A 16,965-nucleotide genomic window follows, 5' to 3' on the forward strand; every position below is an offset into this window, starting at 1 on the left:
ATGTCTTATTAAATTAATTAGTTTGATCTCACTCTGATGGGAGGACCAAATATAATAACATGCTCTTTTTATCTTTCTGAATACCCTGTGATGACCCCATGTTTTCCTTTGTTTTCTTTCATCTCTCAAATATCACAAGGCAGATCTTGTGGAAAGGTTGTAAATGCATAACTTGACTATATTTACTCACATTGTGTAGTATCTTAGTGTGATTCATTCAGTAGTCTTGCTTACAAATCTAGTTTCTATTCAATTGCGACAGGAACACTGGAATTCAATTGCTACAGCTGAAATAGAAAATGTTGCTTTAAAATTAACAGTGGAGTCTTGTCTGCTGCAGAGATGTTAGAATAAGATAATATAGCCCATAGTGAATGTTCCATACGTATCTTCTCTGTTGTATGAGGTGGTCCAGTCTGTCATTTTTCACTGGTAAATTATTTCTGCTTTGTAGTTCAGAAATTGGTAATGAGAGAAAGTGGTAAAAAAATGAAGCCCGAAAAACTGACAGATCAGCATGTTCTGAGAAAAGCACTAAAATGTCAACTGATTTGCCAGCTATTAAGGAACAACCACAGATTTCCATTAACACATTGAACTAACTCCACTGTGGCAGCTATAAGACCCCTTCAAAAGAAGAAAGAAAAGATTCAGAGTAGGTCACTGCCTAAACAGAGGGACTAAATTAACTAGAACAAGAGAAATTCACAGCTTCTTCCAGAAAGCTCACACCGTATGTGTCTATGGGTCTTAATGCCAAATATTTATTGGTTTCTTGCTGTTTTCTCTGTTGGTTGGGGGGAAATTATTTCTTATGCCACAGGGGTAGAGAGCAACAAATGAAAGACATGTAATTTAGGAGAGTTATGCAAAATTTAACTTGTTTAATTGTTTCATTTTATAATGCTTGATTTTAGTTACTTAACCCTGCACAATCATCTGCAGTAACAATGGTATACTTAAAAAGATATTCAGATCAGTTTAGGCGAAGAAAAAAAAAAATCCTCACATAAAGCTTCAAGATCTTAACTTGCCAGCCCTTTCAGATCCTTGGGTACAGATTGGGCCTTCACATCTGTGTTCTGGATGGCTCCAAGAGAGGCTTTCTGCTCTGAGTGCACAACAGTGGCAAGCTGCGCATGTATTAGGGTCTGTGGTAGCTCTGCTGCCGCTAGTGGTGCATCACAAGTGCCTATTCTTCTCCCTGCTGTTCTGTTTTCTTGGTGTCATGTGGGTGATGGAGCCAAACATTGACACTGATGCAACCTCTGTGTTGGACCAGTAAACCCCAAAAACAAATCAACCCAGGAAACCTCTCAAACCTTCTGTTTATGATACCCTATTCAAGCTCATCTGGGAGAAGGACTAACAGTAAGAGAACCATCTTTGCAGTCTCATTCTTACCTGGCAGACAGACTTCTGAAAAATCACTTGTCTATCCATAGCTTAAACCATTATAATAATAGAAGCTTATGAATAGCTTATGAATAGAAGCCTTATAGCAGCTCAGAAACAGCACTTACCATGACTTGATGATTTTAAAGGTCTTTTTCAGTCTAAGAAATTCTATGTTTCTATTTAGCAATGTGAGTCTCCATGCAGTAGCTGATTGGGAGATGAGTACTTGAAATATGATCAGTTAGCCAGTAAGGGACCCAACTGTCCTGCTAGGGAAATCATTTGATTCAGGTTTTGAGAGGTCACAGAAGGGCAGAGACTGAGAGAACAGAGTGAGGAGGGCACTTCAGCCACCTGTGAAACATGCAGGGATGGGGAGTGAATGTGTGTGTTAGGGATGGAAAGCTAACCATTTTCCCGTGAGAAGGGGACACACTCCAGAACTTGAGATCCATAATGGTCAGCCCACTCATATCAGTTGGCTAAACATTCCTGCATGACTGAAATTGTGACTTGAAATTGATACCTGAATCTGCTCATAATTTACTAGTTGGTGTCATGTGCAGAGAATGAAAAGAATCCTGAAAGAGTTTATTTCTAAAAATTGGGAGAAACTTTTAGAACACAACAAGGGGCAAAGGACTTTCCATAAATTAATCAATTGAATTAATGGTTTGAATCCAATCTTCAGCTCCAGGGAGAGGTGCAGTCTCTTCCTTGTAAATGATAAATATCCTACATAACTCAGTGCTAGCCTTTGGATGCTTGTGCTGTTATATACATATGTGTACGCTGGCAATAGGCTACTGTCACTCACCCAGCAGTGATGGTCATAATGTTGATCAGCTTGTCCTTCCCCGTGCACTCTATCCTGTCAGTAAGACAGAGCACCTGGGGAAAATCTATCATGTTAAAATTTGAATTGCAGTATTATTGATGAAGAGAGTGAGCTGGGATTTCACATGTGGTTTTCATTCTTGCACTTTCTACTTTCGAGCACTTAAAGTTCTCCCTTTGTTACTTTGATAAGAGGGTTCTTTTTTTTCTTTTATTCAAGGAAGTCTTAGGAAGAAACCTTTTATTTTATATGCATCTCTAACAGAAGGTGTGCTCCTTGATTCTTCAGCACCATTGACCAGCTAGGACTATGGCTACATTTATTGATAGCAAGGCTCTTAACCTATATGAATAAAGGGGAGTGACAGGAAAGGAATTGACACATCCACAGCATTGTCAGGATGTTAACAGAGAAAGTCCAAATAGGCACTCTTTTCTTATCTTGGAGGCTGGTTTTTCATGGATATCTGTGGCACAGGCTTGTCTTTATGTTGGACTACTCTTGTTCCTCTATTATTATAATGGTTTAAGCTATGGATAGACAAGTGATTTTTCAGAAGTCTGTCTGCCAGGTAAGAATGAGACTGCAAAGATGGTTCTCTTACTGTTAGTCCTTCTCCCAGATGAGCTTGAATAGGGTATCATAAACAGAAGGGAAGGTTTGATTCCTGGGTTGATTTGTTTTTGGGGTTTTTTTGAGAAAGATTACAGGAGTTGTAGGAAACCTTACAAAGCTAAGCAGAGTATTATCCCTACTGCCCCTGTAATTTAACTTTCCACAACAAAAATGTTCCCAAAAAATAAGAGTTATGTTTCAGATTTAGCTAAACCTCAAGGGCCAATCCTGTTTTCACATTCCTGCATTAATTCAGCTTTGATACACACTGCTTATTTTTTGAGAAAGATTACAGGAGTTGTAGGAAACCTTACAAAGCTAAGCAGAGTATTATCCCTACTGCCCCTGTAATTTAACTTTCCACAACAAAAATGTTCCCAAAAAATAAGAGTTATGTTTCAGATTTAGCTAAACCTCAAGGGCCAATCCTGTTTTCACATTCCTGCATTAATTCAGCTTTGATACACACTGCTTATTCTCTGCAAATTCTCTCTGCAAATATGGAGATCTCTTCAGTCTGCTCTTGTGCTGAGTACTTTCTGCTGTGGGAAGTCTGCTACTTATTAATACAAAAATGAAGCAACACTTAAGCAAGAAGAAAGAACTTCATTGTAGCTTTTAGGCTTTTTTTTTATTTCTGTGTTTGCGTATAGAAAAAGACTGCTTAATTTATGGGAGGATGTTGCTGTTCCTCAGTGACAAATTACAATTTTTTAAAGTTAAAACAGAATAAATTCTGTCCAAAGGTAAAGCTAGAGGGTTATTTACATCACTCATGCATCTGGGTTTGCTTAAGAGTGGGACTAAATACAAGATTTTAAAATGCAAATCTGACATGGTATGATAAATATATAGTACTCTGCTGGTGCTACCTCAGCTTGAGTCCTGTGTGCAGTTTTGCATGTCTCGGTATAAGAAGAATATAAACCCATTAGCTTCCAAAGGAGGCAGCAAAGATCGTGAAGGGCCTAGAGAGGGAACCATATGAGGAGTGGCTGAGGTCACTTGGTCTCTTCAGCCTGGAGAAGAAGAGACCGAGGGGAGATCTCATAACTGTCTGCTACTCCCTCATGAGTGGAAGTGGAGTGGCAGGCACTGGTTACTTCTCTCTGGTGACCAGTGATAGGACCCAAGGGAATGGCCTGAAGCTGTGTAAGGGGAGATTGAGGCTGAATATTAGGAAAAGATTCTTCAGCTAGAGCATGGTTGGACACTGGAACAGGCTCCCCAGGGAAATGGTCGTGGCACCAAGCCTGCCAGAGTTCAAGAAGTGTTTGCACAATGCTGTGTGATTCTTGGGGTTGTCCTGTGCAGGGCCAGGAGTTGGACTTGTTTGATCCCCATGGGTCCCTTCTAACTCAGGATATTCTATGATTGTCAAATTTTTCCAGTAAAATGATGGAACGTGTTTTATAAACAATCTCAATAATGCCTGGTAGTTCTTGTTACTTTGGTATGCTTCAGTAATTGTTACTTAGCAAAATGAACTTTCCTACTTTTCTTATGCAAAGATAAATTTCTATACTGGAAATACTTGATTTTTTTTTTTTTAAAGAGATTTTATATTTAGAAGCCTTCTCCTGTCCCTAAATAAATATACTGGATTTCAGCTACGGCTCATGAGTGTGTTAATTCCACATTTTGTATAATGTGAAGAAACTCTAGAGAATCTCCCTAGTTGAAGATTATAATTATTTTTCCTGTTTAGAAAAAAAGGCATGTATCTTTCTCAAATGAGGAACTGGAAGGAATAAATATTATTTCTTCATTTAGTTTTTCATTCTTTCCACAGATATAACTCTGAAGGGCAAGGGAAATGGTGTGAATGCAGTAGATCTAGTGCTTTCTGAATGCATCACAGGGCTTCTTTATGGGATCTGGATAGCAGTGAGATCTGCTAATATCTGGAGTTTTTCTTGGATGTGTTAAGGCATGTTTAGAGCTTGGCCATGTCCTCTGGCGTGTCCAGTCCCAGGACTCCCTCCTGCCTGGATGCTGGTACCCAGGGCCTCTCTCTGAATGGAACGATATGGCTGCAGCTTCCCCCTTTGATAGTTCTGATTGAAACACCTCTGCCAAAATAATGCCTTTTGCCAGATATTCCAGTTCCATGCAGGCAAGACATGGATGTGGCTGTCATGCAGATTGGCACAGACAAGGTACTGCCTTCAACTGCACCCATGTGCATCACCTATCTAAACAGAGAGACAAGTCTCCTCTTACTCCTCAGCTGGCAGACATAGGAGGTCACTAGGGAAGGCACACACTCAGACACACATGCCTCCTTTAATACCCTTTTCTGTCTGTTCTGCCTTGGTTGCTCTCCATTCCCTAACATTTCATGGTACCTCATGATATTTCATAGTCCCCCCAAGATCCTTATCAAGTTGCAAAGTCCTGTTTGCCTGCAGTTTCTTCATAGATCACCAATTTGTCTGACACTTTTTCTTTTTTTTGTTTGTTTGTTTTCCTCCATTATGTTTTAATGTCAGGTCCTGTAACTGTATTTTTGTTCCTGTTATCATTATTCCTTTTTGCACTGGAAAAATCATTGACCAGATACCCTTAAAGCAGCAGACACTCTCCTTCCACACACCCTTACAGCTTGTCCTTAGGCACATTATAGCGAAGAGTAGTTATGAGTTCCTTGTAAATAGAGCCTCTAGAGATTAGGCAGCAGGATGATAAATATGCTGTGTGCTTCTTCCCACTAAAATTGAGAATTTAAAACTTTTTTTTTTTTTTTAAATCAAGTAGCTTTGATTGCAAAGTAAAAGTGGATTTGGTCCATTAATATGAAAGAGGTAAGAAAATACCCTCCAAACAGATCCTGGTTTTAACAAAGAGGCCTGATGGTACAGTTGTTAAAGTAGAGAATATTTTTCTAGAAGCTAGTGGGAATCTTCAGTTTCTGGAGAGTTTCACGGGCCATGGGAAGCAAGCCATAGATTCCCATGAACTCTGATTTGCAATTTAAAGTAGAACAAAGGATTTCAGTGCTGCCAATGTATCACTGTAAATTCTTTCTAACAAGAAAAAAAAAATCTGTCCTCCACCAGTGTGATGCACTGTTTTTTAATTTTTTTTGCAGTATTGCTAGTCATTACTGTACTGTACACACTCTCATGTTCTTATTTTTCAGGTCAAAAGGTGTGCTATGGTGCCTTCAAGCATTCGTGTTACAAGTTAGCGTATTTCCAGGACTTGTCTAGACGCGTGGGCTTTCAGGAGGCTCGCCAAGCCTGTGAAATTGATGGAGGGGCTTTACTGAGCTTGGAAAGTGAAGCAGAGCAGCAACTAATAGAAAGCATGTTGCAAAACCTCACTAAATCAGGCTCTGGGATTTCTGATGGTGATTTCTGGATTGGGCTGTGGAGAAGTGGCGATGGACTAGCCACATCAAGTGTTTGCCCTGACCTCTACCAGTGGGCTGATGGAAGCATTTCACCATTCAGGTAAGTCTGTAAAACTGTTTATTGAGAAGGTTCCATAGGTAAGTCTGTAAAACCACTTATTGAGACAGTTTCATGGGAAGAAATGGAAATTGAAATGCCCAGTAAGCCAAGTCTTCTAGAAAGAAGCTTGAAGGCTTGCTGCTCCATGAAGTTAGTAGAATCCCTTGTTAACTTCCCCAGATAAAGGGGAGCTGTCAGCTTCGAATTTGAAGCTGTAAAAGAATGGCATAGTATGTCTTTAGCCTACAATTTTCTTTGTTCCCACCTAATGACTTTGCTTCTGTGTGGCTTTTGGAGGTTGTTCTGCTACAATAGAATAGTATCTTTAGGATGCCGTCTGAAAGCAGGCAGGCAAATTCTGCAAGATTCTGTCCACCTCAAATAAGCCTCAAAGTAAATTAGTGCATGTTACTTAGCATAAATTGTTCTGTTTCTACCCTTTTGGAAAGGCCTTTAATTTCCTGATTAAGCCAAAGGCCAGAGTAGCAGCAGCTCACAGGACTCATGACAAGGGAACGAGTAAGAGTCAAATAGGAAGGAAGACAAAACAGTGAGGTTTTATTTCTGCAGAGGTGTTTTAATCAGAAATTTTTTTTAAGATCCAGAGATGTGGAGCTTGAATTCCTTTCACAGAGGAATTGTAGGAAATGGGCATATCTTTGAAGAGAATGGGAGTGTTGGGGTTGATATGTCTTCATTAATGTAAACTCTTTTCTTCGGCATCCTGATGAACCTTGCCTTCAAAAGCTGAAAGTCAGTCTTTGTGTGCTACTAGAAATTGGTACACAGATGAGCCTTCCTGTGGAAGTGAAGCCTGTGTGGTGATGTATCATCAGCCAACTGCAAACCCTGGTCTTGGAGGGCCATACCTTTATCAGTGGAATGATGATAGATGCAACATGAAGCACAATTTTATCTGCAAGTATGCACCAGGTAGGTGAAGCTGAAGTTATATTTCGCAGGTGGGAGATTATCTTAGAAAAGGAATTGCCTCTTGTTTTGTGAGGGAATCCGCATGTGTCTTGTGGCCTGTGGTACTGGTTCCTTTGGTGTATGCCTGAGGTGACATTAATAGGGGATTTAATATGTCAATAATAATTAATTAAAATAAATTTAAATAAACCTGTTCATATCTGATAAGAATGTTTTCAATGTTAGCTTCACTATCATGCATTCCAAGGTTTACTTTGGTTTAGCTCATTCCCTAGATATTTTATTCTCTACAAAGTGTTTTCAGTAGCTATTTTCTCCTTCCCTTGCTTGCTACAAAGTAGGAAGACCAAGACGTCTCTTGATCCTCCTGTAGTCCTGGTAGTTGCAGACTTGTCATTTTATACCAACTTGTGTGATGGTTGTTTCAAAAAGTTTTGGCTTGAGGAATGAAGTCCAGAACAGCAGGAAAAAAGATCTGCATTTATGCATGTAGGCTTATAGATATGAAAAGCAGATGCATGCTAGTTGAGATGGTGACAGAAAAAGCCAGATCTTAGGCAATTTGGCTGTACTTCCAGACATGACATAAGTTCTGTATATGTCAGTAGAGGAAACATGAACTATAAACTAGAACATTATGCAAAAACAGAAAGGATGTGAAAAATCAACTTTCAAGACTGAGTTTGTAACACTTTCTACTCTTGGTGGTACTTGCAGTAAACGAAACCATGTTTTTCAGCTGGATCATGCAAATATTTTAAAATAATTTGTGGTTTCTTTATGAGCGGATATCACTATGTTATGGTGATCAGTTACTACCTTCATCTACTATAGGACCCTCAAGGAAACGAGGCATATGCGATTTTAATCCCTTTTTCAACTGCTCACAATTATTTTGAAACAAGATAACATATTAAAAATGTTTTGCGTTGTTAAAATATCATTTTTATGTCAAAGTTCAGGCTTGATTAAAAAGGCTCAGTTTCAAGTATATTTCATATCTTTTAAAGCAAACAAATTTAAGTGAAATAATTGTTCTGTAAGAGTGAGCAACTTACCATTGTAGCCAAGATGTGATAAAGAATTGGTTTTTTTTTTTTTCTATTGCTTTCACCATCGGAAAGAAATCCAGGTATTTTGGATTGGCAGAAAATGCAGTGATAACAGTAACAATGAATTTGTTTCTTTCACTCTGTGGAAATAGATTACTATTGCATAATGAGGCATATAAGGCAAGCAATATATAGGTAGACTATTGTTAGGACTGACATTGTTTTGCAGCTAAATACTGCTGAATTGTGCTTATTTATTTTTCAAGCTGTTGGAATTGTGCTCTTTAGCAAAACAGAGTATTCTCCAGAAATGTATTTTTTGTCACACAGAGGAAAGGAGTAGATGCATAAATGTATATAAATAGATATATGACATTTTTTTCACTGCCTGAAGCAAATACCACAATGTTTCTAAGAAAATTACGTTTGTTATCTCAAACCGAGTGAGACTTACAAATGACCTTTTTTCCCCTCCCCAAATCACCATAATAGCTTCAATGTCAGCTATTTGCAGTACAAAATACATCCGTTTTACCAGGAGTGTAAAAGTGCCATGCGCATATTGAGTTTCAGTTTATCTGAGTATGTTGGTTTTCACAACCTTCCTGTCTGTATTGAGTATATAGTGTATGATACCAGTCACAGGCAAAAAAAAAAAGTTGTAGGTGACTGTGATGAAGTTACATCTAGTTGTATCAGCAGCAAGTTTAGGGCAGTGCATATTAGCAGCCTTGCTCAAGCAGCAGCTATGTTTCTGGTGGTCACTTTTTTTTCCTAAGGCCATTTTATAGTGCCTCCCTTGACCATTTACTGCTGCTTTAGGTTATATTGATCATTCAGCAATCTTAAATTTAATTATAGGTTGGTAATTGGAACCACATTTACTTCCTGTCCAGCTCCTATAGGTTTGATTAAGCAATCAAAAACTCACCTCCCTCTTCTGTTCTCTAGACTCTCTTCTGCTTTCTAGAGACAACAACTCAGGTTTTTTGGGTATTCAGCTATTTTTTTTATACCAGAGTAGGTGAAAAAATTACCTTTTTATAATATGCTTTGTTGCTGCTTTAATTTCGCCCAGCAGTTTGTGTTTGTCAAGACATTAGAACTGCAGGCTTATAGCACTATTAAGTTAGTATAGTCTTATGGTAAAGGAATGATGTTCAAAAATTCATGCAGATTCCACTCCTATCCCTGATATGAGAATTCATTATGTAATCTTCATAAACTTTTAGTTGTAACAATAGCCATCAGTAAACTTGCAAACCTCTGCACTGTAGCTGAAATTGATTGATTCTCCATTTTTTGATATATTACAGGAAATTCAATATTATCATTCCTCTTTTAGTGATTTGACTTCCTTATCTAATTTATTAGATACCATGATTTGGATTTTAGGGCTGCTTGTTGCAAAGTCAAACTACATGAAGCTGACATCTGACCTCACAAACTTGTGCTGCTTTGTTTCACATCATAGCCAATAAGCATTATTTTGCAAATGTGAACAAGATATGTGGTAATCATAGCGGTAACCAAGAAAACTTATTTTCTTACATTGTTTATCTTCGTCTGCACCAACAGAACTTTGAATATGTTAGGAGTTTACTCAGCTCAAGAAACTAGGCTATTTAGTAGTTTCTCCAGTAACCTAGCAGAGGCCAACAAGAATTGAAACTAGAATAAACTATAGTCCTTTTCTAAGAAGCAAAAAGTATGGACTAGAAGTGATGTGTCACTAGTTTGAAAATAGTCTTTGGTAAAAGATAAAATGCTGAAGAATTAAGCAGTTACTGTTTTGGGGAATGTATCTATTTCTGTGATACTGCATGCAAAATAATGAAAACATCTGTTTTATTGCACATATGTTTTTATTCTTCAACAATCGATTTCAAATATTGATTTAACAGGTAATGTCTTAGAAAAAGAATTAGGAGACAGAGCGGAGCCAGATTATGGTAAGAAATTTTGAAACATTAAATTGAGTTGCAATGGCAAATACGTAATTACAACGATAGCTTACAAGAACCTCCAAAATTACTCAAGTTTAACAGGCACAGTTTAGAACTGGAACATAAGAAAAATTAATCCTTTAGAGAGCAAGAGCTATAAATATATAGATATTGCTTAGAATAGCACTGCTCATAATTCTTGTTCCAGATGTAATCCCAATTTTGCAATAAAATCCTGTTTACATGTATATATCCAGCAGTGTGATAAATCATAGTGTTCATTCTTCCAATATAAATTAAGATGCAACTGCCATTAATTTACTTAGCAACATAACAGCCATATTTTTTACTCATTATTTTCCTAAAATGTCTGATATCCTTTTCAGATGTTTTTCCAACAGTGCCAGCAGGAAATCCTTATGACACAAGCAAACCAGAAGATCAGTATCATATTATTGCTACTGAAACAGGTAATGTGTTCATATGAGGTTGGGGTTCTGGGAAAAATGTTAACAGTGGACTCTGTTAAATGAATCTGTAACAATTTCTGTTGTTAGAGGGAGGAAGCAGTCTATTTCCCCAGGAAGTGCCCTGAAAATCTATACATTTGAATAATGTTTCAAGGGGTTTAATTGTAACTTTCTAACCGTGGAAACAAATTATTTCTTTGTCTCCCCAAACTTTGACCTAAATCTGCAGTTTAGTAGTCCTTGAAATCTTCAGTGTTGTCTCTGTTGAGATGCAAGACTTCAGTGTCCATCCAGCTGTGGAGCACCTCCTTCTAGGCTGTGGTAACCAGTGCTTTGCCTCTCTTCATCTCCTACCCACCTCTTCCTCAATGTGTATTTTATATCTGATACCTGGGGCTCACAAAAAAAGGCACAGATGAGTGTTTTTAACAGAGGTCAGGAATTTTTCCATTATCTGCAGAATAAACACTGTGCCATAGCTCCCCCCAGTACCTTGTGTTTTAAGGAATACCACGTGCTAAGAAGAGTTAAGTGCTTTGCTGAGATACCTAGCAGAGATGACACATGATATTTTGCAAATTGATGCCTACTGCCTAGGTGCTTGCTGTAATGCCCCTAGCTACTTCATTTAGGAATGTAGTCCTGAACCTAGTCCTGAGGTTCATGAAGAGAAGCATGGCCTTAGTTCAAGGAACTGAACATCTTTAAGGAGCAGCTCTGGATTTTACAGGACTGCAGCCTGGGATTATGGAAGTCTGGTGCTGTTTCTGCACCGGTTGTCTGGATTTGAGCCAGCTTCATAACTAATGTATCCATTGTTTATAAATCCAGAAGAATTGATGTATTGATGATCTGTGTTTTGAAATCATTGGTATACAAACCATGAAAAGACTCTCTATCTAAAAGTCATAAACAAATCCAACCTGAACATTCACATTTATTCTTGCTAGTGAAAAATATTTTCAGAATTGGACAATGGATAAGTAACTCTACACAGTTTTTGTGTTAATGTATACTGGTATAAAACATGGGCATATAGTAGTGAAAAACAGTTGGACTCTTCTGGAAGTTACAGACCCCATCCTCTATTGTAGACAAAAAAATGGAGTCTCAACTTGTACCATTTCCCACTCCTTTTGTCCAGGGACCTGCAGGAGAGCAACTTTAGCTCTCCTGATTAGTCAAGGAGAGTGTATATCTGTCTCTTAAGGGGAAAGGGAAGACAAGAGTCTGATCTTGTGGTCCTGCATGGGTGGGAATCCAGCATACAAGAGCACCTGGGTCTAAAGGTTTTATGGACTGTAACAATAATAGGCTTTGAAATGTACTGTGTTAAAATACTTGAATTTTCAATTACCAAGTCAGAAATATCACATTGCATATAGAAAATTTAGAATTTAACACCTTAAGTTTTGCATATTGCTGGAGAAGTACTTCTTGATACTGCTGAGTTCTCATCGGAGCTCTTCCAATAGAAGGAATGTATAGGTGTTCTTTTGTATAAGTTAATATATTGCTGATAGTTTACTCCAGGTTTTTACTCACATGGTTAAGAGTACTTCAGCATGGGATATATTAATGAGAACTTTTGTCTTGTAGGTATAATTCCAAATTTAATCTATGTTGTAATACCCACTATACCACTACTGCTGTTGATACTGGTGGCTTTTGGGACTTGCTGTTTCCAGATGCTTCATAAAAGGTAAAATATACTCATCCATGATGGTCTTAAAATGCAGAATTCATATTTCCATTGGCAAGCTATTCATACTGAAAAACTGCTTACATCTGTCCCCAAATATGCAAATAAGCATCTTTTCATCTATTAAAATCCATGCAGTTTACAGCTTTTGCAGCTGGACATTCACCTTCAGGCTTTTCAACACATGATGAAACAAGTCCAGGTCTCAAAGTATATTGCCATTAGGACTTCACCTGTTTCTGAAATAGTTCTCTTTGAAGGCCATTTGGTAGGTTGAGCTATTGTCTGCACTTCTATTTCATGTCTTCCATTTTGATTGTCACCTCTATGGCATCTGGGCTGTGGGAAATAGCAGTGGGGGCTTCACAGATACAGGGTGAACTCAAGGACTTGCCTTGCTTTCTGACCTAATGTGCAGTTTGTTCCAAGAATAAACCTAAGGGCCAGCAGCTGCTTAATGCTTTTTTCACTGCACATATACATACACATACACAAGCAACAGATGTGGACCACTGAAGCAGAGGAGTTAATTGAAAACAAAAAGCAAAACTTTTGGTTTTGTCCACATGCCAATGATCCTTTGTACATCGTGTATCTGCTAAAGAAGATGCATAAAGTAAATAGAGATGTGTACACAGATGTAGTTTCAATCAGATGTATTATTATGCAAAGAGGAAAAATTTGAACCTATGAAAGAGAATGTTTTGATCCATGCTTTTAAATTCTTTGGACTTTTCAGCTTTCTTGAGATACGAAATACCAAGATAAGACAACATAAAATTTGTTGTTTTTTTTTCCTGAACTAATCTTGCTGAAACTTTCAAGGATCTTTTCAATCCTTTTTTTTTTTTTTCAGGAAGTGTTCTCAAGTTAATGTAATCCAGAGAGGTTTAAAATAAAATGTTTTATAGATAAATGCTATTTTGGTAAAATATCAAGAGTAATAGATTGACAAGCTTTTATCCCTCTTGAAGAGCAGAAATACTAGTAAGGAACATATTATTGCTATTTTAAGAAGTCAGAAAAGAAATCTTACTTATTTTTCATCTTTGTTTTCTTTGTGATTTTTAGTCAATTATTTTTTTTGTCAATAGCTGAAATGCCTTATTTCAGGTGAGGAAGCACTTCAAATGTGATGCTTGTTTCTCTCTGTAAGAGTGAGTCTACAGTGATATTCACAGCACTCCTTAGTAATGAGTCTCATTGAAACAAGTAATCATGAAGAGCAGGTATTATGAGGTCTGTATCATAAACTGGATTGCATCTTTATTTTATATGCTTTCCTATAAAGAAAAGGAAAATGTGCCCTTTCCCACATGCCTTAATGTCAGGCAAATACATGCTTGTGAAAGGTTCTATCCAAACAGCACTGGGGCTGGAGAAGGTTGGAAATTCAAAGCTAAAAATAGTAGTTAGTAAAGGAATAATATGCATAACAATAGCAATTATATAGTAATTGTAATCTGGAACCTTATTACAATGACTCTGGATTTCCTGGTAAGTATGGTGTATTCATAGCTTTTCTGGCAGCTCTTTCTCTCCCCAGAAGAGTTTCAGTTCTCAAATACTCCTGGGAAAAAAACTGAGAAGTTCATGGCCCACTGAAATCAATAGAAGTAGTGGAATTGACTTCAGTGGGCTTTGATCAGGTCTTTGATGCTATAGCAGTTCATCCAGAAGTAAGTCACCTGAACTTCTAAGACTTCAGAATTGCATGACTCAGATATTGGAAATTTGCCTTGGAAGAATGTACTTTTCTGTTAGCTGATTAGTTTGGTAGATTAAGTGATACAAAAATGAGGAGGAAAATATTGAATGAAAGGAGGAGTTTTCTTTTTTATTGCTTGTTTGATGGCTTTTTTTTTTTCCAGGATGCTCATTTTGGGTTGCATCAAAGTTTTTTTTTAAGAAAATTGAACTTTTTTTTCTTTTAAGGAAAAATTAATGTAAGTCAAAAGAACTATCACCAAAAATGAAGTATTTTCTTTATCTGTTTAAACAGATAAAAACCTTTTAAAAAAATCATTTCTCCAACTATTTTAAATTTTATTTCCACTTATGACCCACCTTGCAAATAATTTTGATTCATCACAAATATGCAATTCTTGGGAATAATGCAAATGAAAAGAAAGAGGCAACCACTTGAACTGATCATCTGGATACTGTAGAGTTTCAGGATAGAGATTCTGGCCTGCTGGGGAAGGAGGGATCCCCACCTTTCCACATGAACCTGACTTCTTATTCTTTTTTAGGCTTCCACAACATGGTGACCTTTCCTCTGAAAGCCACAACCCATGGCCAACCAGGACATGCCTAGCTTGAAAGGTCATGACTAATTTTGCCTGGTGTTGGGCTCTTAAAGGGTAGTAATGAGGCCAAGCAAAACCTCATCCCTGTAGCTAGCAGAACTGATCAGTTCATTCATGCTTAGATGCTCTCCCTTTCATTTCTTCCAGGGAAGCAAGGAGAAACTGCTTCAAAGACCCATCTCCATTATCATCTGAATGCCTTGCAGAAAGTTTAAATTCCAACCTGGTATATTTCTCAGTTTCTATGATTGCATTTGGTGGTCAAAACAGCAATATGCTCAAGCTATTTATTTCATCTTCCTTTTCCTTTCTGACTAAAACCTATTTCCTGAACCAGATGTACAGCTGGTGAAAATCAACATAAGTTTGCTGAAGATAAGCTTATCTTATACAAGTTCTGATCCACGGTATTTAGAAATTGTTCCTGCTGTGTGGCAAGGACTCTCCATTCAAAGCATTTCATCATTAATTTACCAAATATGCCTGTTTTTGCTGGATTAATCTGGAAAAATAGTAAGAAGCAGCTTCTTTCTTAAAGAAAGAACTGAAACTACTTGATTCATTGCAATTGCTTTGTTTTATAGCATTGTGGCCTGATCTAAAGTCCACTGAAGCAAATGGGAGTCTTTTCAATTACTCCAATGGGCTCAGGTACATAATGCATTACTTTATAGCACTTCAGAGGTAAGTCTGGAGGAACTAAAAACTACTGTATCATTCAGCTCCTTCAAAGTACATTTTAAATCAACTCAGGCTCACTTGATTTACACACCAGGAAAGGGGTAAAACTGAATATATAAGACTGCTGGGACTTTCAGGTTTCCAACTTATGATGTTGTGTAGGGCTACTTTTCTGGCTTTCACTTAATTGAGGGGAGGGGAATCAGTGTGAAATATTCTAGCCAGCAACTAAAACATTTTGATTGAAATGCAGCTGCAGTGGCTCATGAAGTGCCTCTTCTTTTCTGTAGACTGTGATGTACACCTGTCAATTTAAGTGAGGGAAGGCCATGTGTTGCAGCAGTAGTGAGGAAAGACTGCCACCAACTTGTGAAGTACCTCAGGACTCCCTGTAAACATTCAAATGAACACTTCTGTAATATTGCAGAGCAAATACTTTTGTAACCAGATTTATCTTTTTTTGTCTGAAAAAAACCTGAACATGCAAACACTATTGACAATTTTGAATGAAAACTAGCCTAAGGAAGCTTTCTACCAGCCATTCATTGCTAAGAATCTGATTCATGCATCATTGCTTCATTAGGCATCAGGTCAAGCCCTCAAGGGAAGAGGCTTTCTGGCATACCGATACGCACTGGCACCTGTTAGTGTACTGGGGTCACAGATGTGCAGGTGCAGGATGCATATGGGCAGTGTTGTGGTCCCTCCCCGGGCTGGGTGGGCTGTGCTCTGAGCACCTTGGGCATGGGCTTGGGAGTGTGTGTGCTGTGGTCCCCTGTACATCTCCCCAGACAAGGGGAAGCACTCAGCCTCCCACAACCCTGGTCAAACTTTGTCCACACCCATCTCTGAAAGGTATGGTTCAATGAGAACCAGAAAAAAAATCCAGCAAAAGTAAAATACAGGAAAATAAAATAAATAGGGGCCAAGTCAGTACAGTTCCTGGGAGTAGTGCTAAGCAGGATAGTCTGGTAACTTTGCTAACAGTTGCTTACCTCAACTCACTGCTATGGTGCCATTGTGGATTGGGAGCCTATGCTGTAAAAGCAACAAAAGTGGTCTTCAAATAGGGGTTGAAACACTCAGGCTTGATCACAAAACTGAATCAGTACTGCAAAGGCACACATGCACTGAAAACAGTTTATATTTTTATTTTTCAGTAAAGAAAGAACAGAAACCAGTCCAAACCAGTCAACACTGTGGATTTCAAAGACTCCTAGGAAGGACAGTAGCATGGAGGTATAATGATTTACTGACTGAAAACAAAGCAGAAAAACCATTTTGCAGTGATGCTGTATTATAATGTCGTCAAAGAACATTAGCTTGGAATGGCTTGAAAATGCAAAGGATCTACAAGAATGAATTGTAAGCTCCCCCTTGAGGCAAATGTTCAGATCATTTTTATATAATGTTTGTTTATTAATTCAGTAACAAAATATGCCATGCTAAATAAAGGGTATGTGTTTATTTTGCTAAGAGATGTAAGTTAGCTAGTCGTGAACGATGAAATGAACAGAGCATTTGACATTTTTGTGGGGAAATATCAACAATGTATATCAGTTTTAA

General features: G+C 37.9%; 1 protein-coding gene across 1 annotated transcript; it reads left to right on the top strand.

Annotated features, from left to right (window-relative positions):
- Nucleotides 1-5,993: 5,993 nt before the first annotated feature.
- CHODL (chondrolectin) lies at nt 5,994-16,701 on the top strand (the record flags this gene model as incomplete). Its single annotated transcript, XM_009075443.1, has 6 exons — nt 5,994-6,306; nt 7,082-7,239; nt 10,196-10,243; nt 10,624-10,707; nt 12,307-12,409; nt 16,560-16,701. Coding segments are annotated over 6 exons (791 nt in total), but the record flags the coding sequence as incomplete, so codon positions are not given.
- Nucleotides 16,702-16,965: the final 264 nt, after the last annotated feature.

This window comes from Acanthisitta chloris, unplaced genomic scaffold (genome assembly GCF_000695815.1).
Source record: "Acanthisitta chloris isolate BGI_N310 unplaced genomic scaffold, ASM69581v1 scaffold27605, whole genome shotgun sequence".
In the NCBI taxonomy this organism is placed as follows: Eukaryota; Metazoa; Chordata; class Aves; order Passeriformes; family Acanthisittidae; genus Acanthisitta; species Acanthisitta chloris.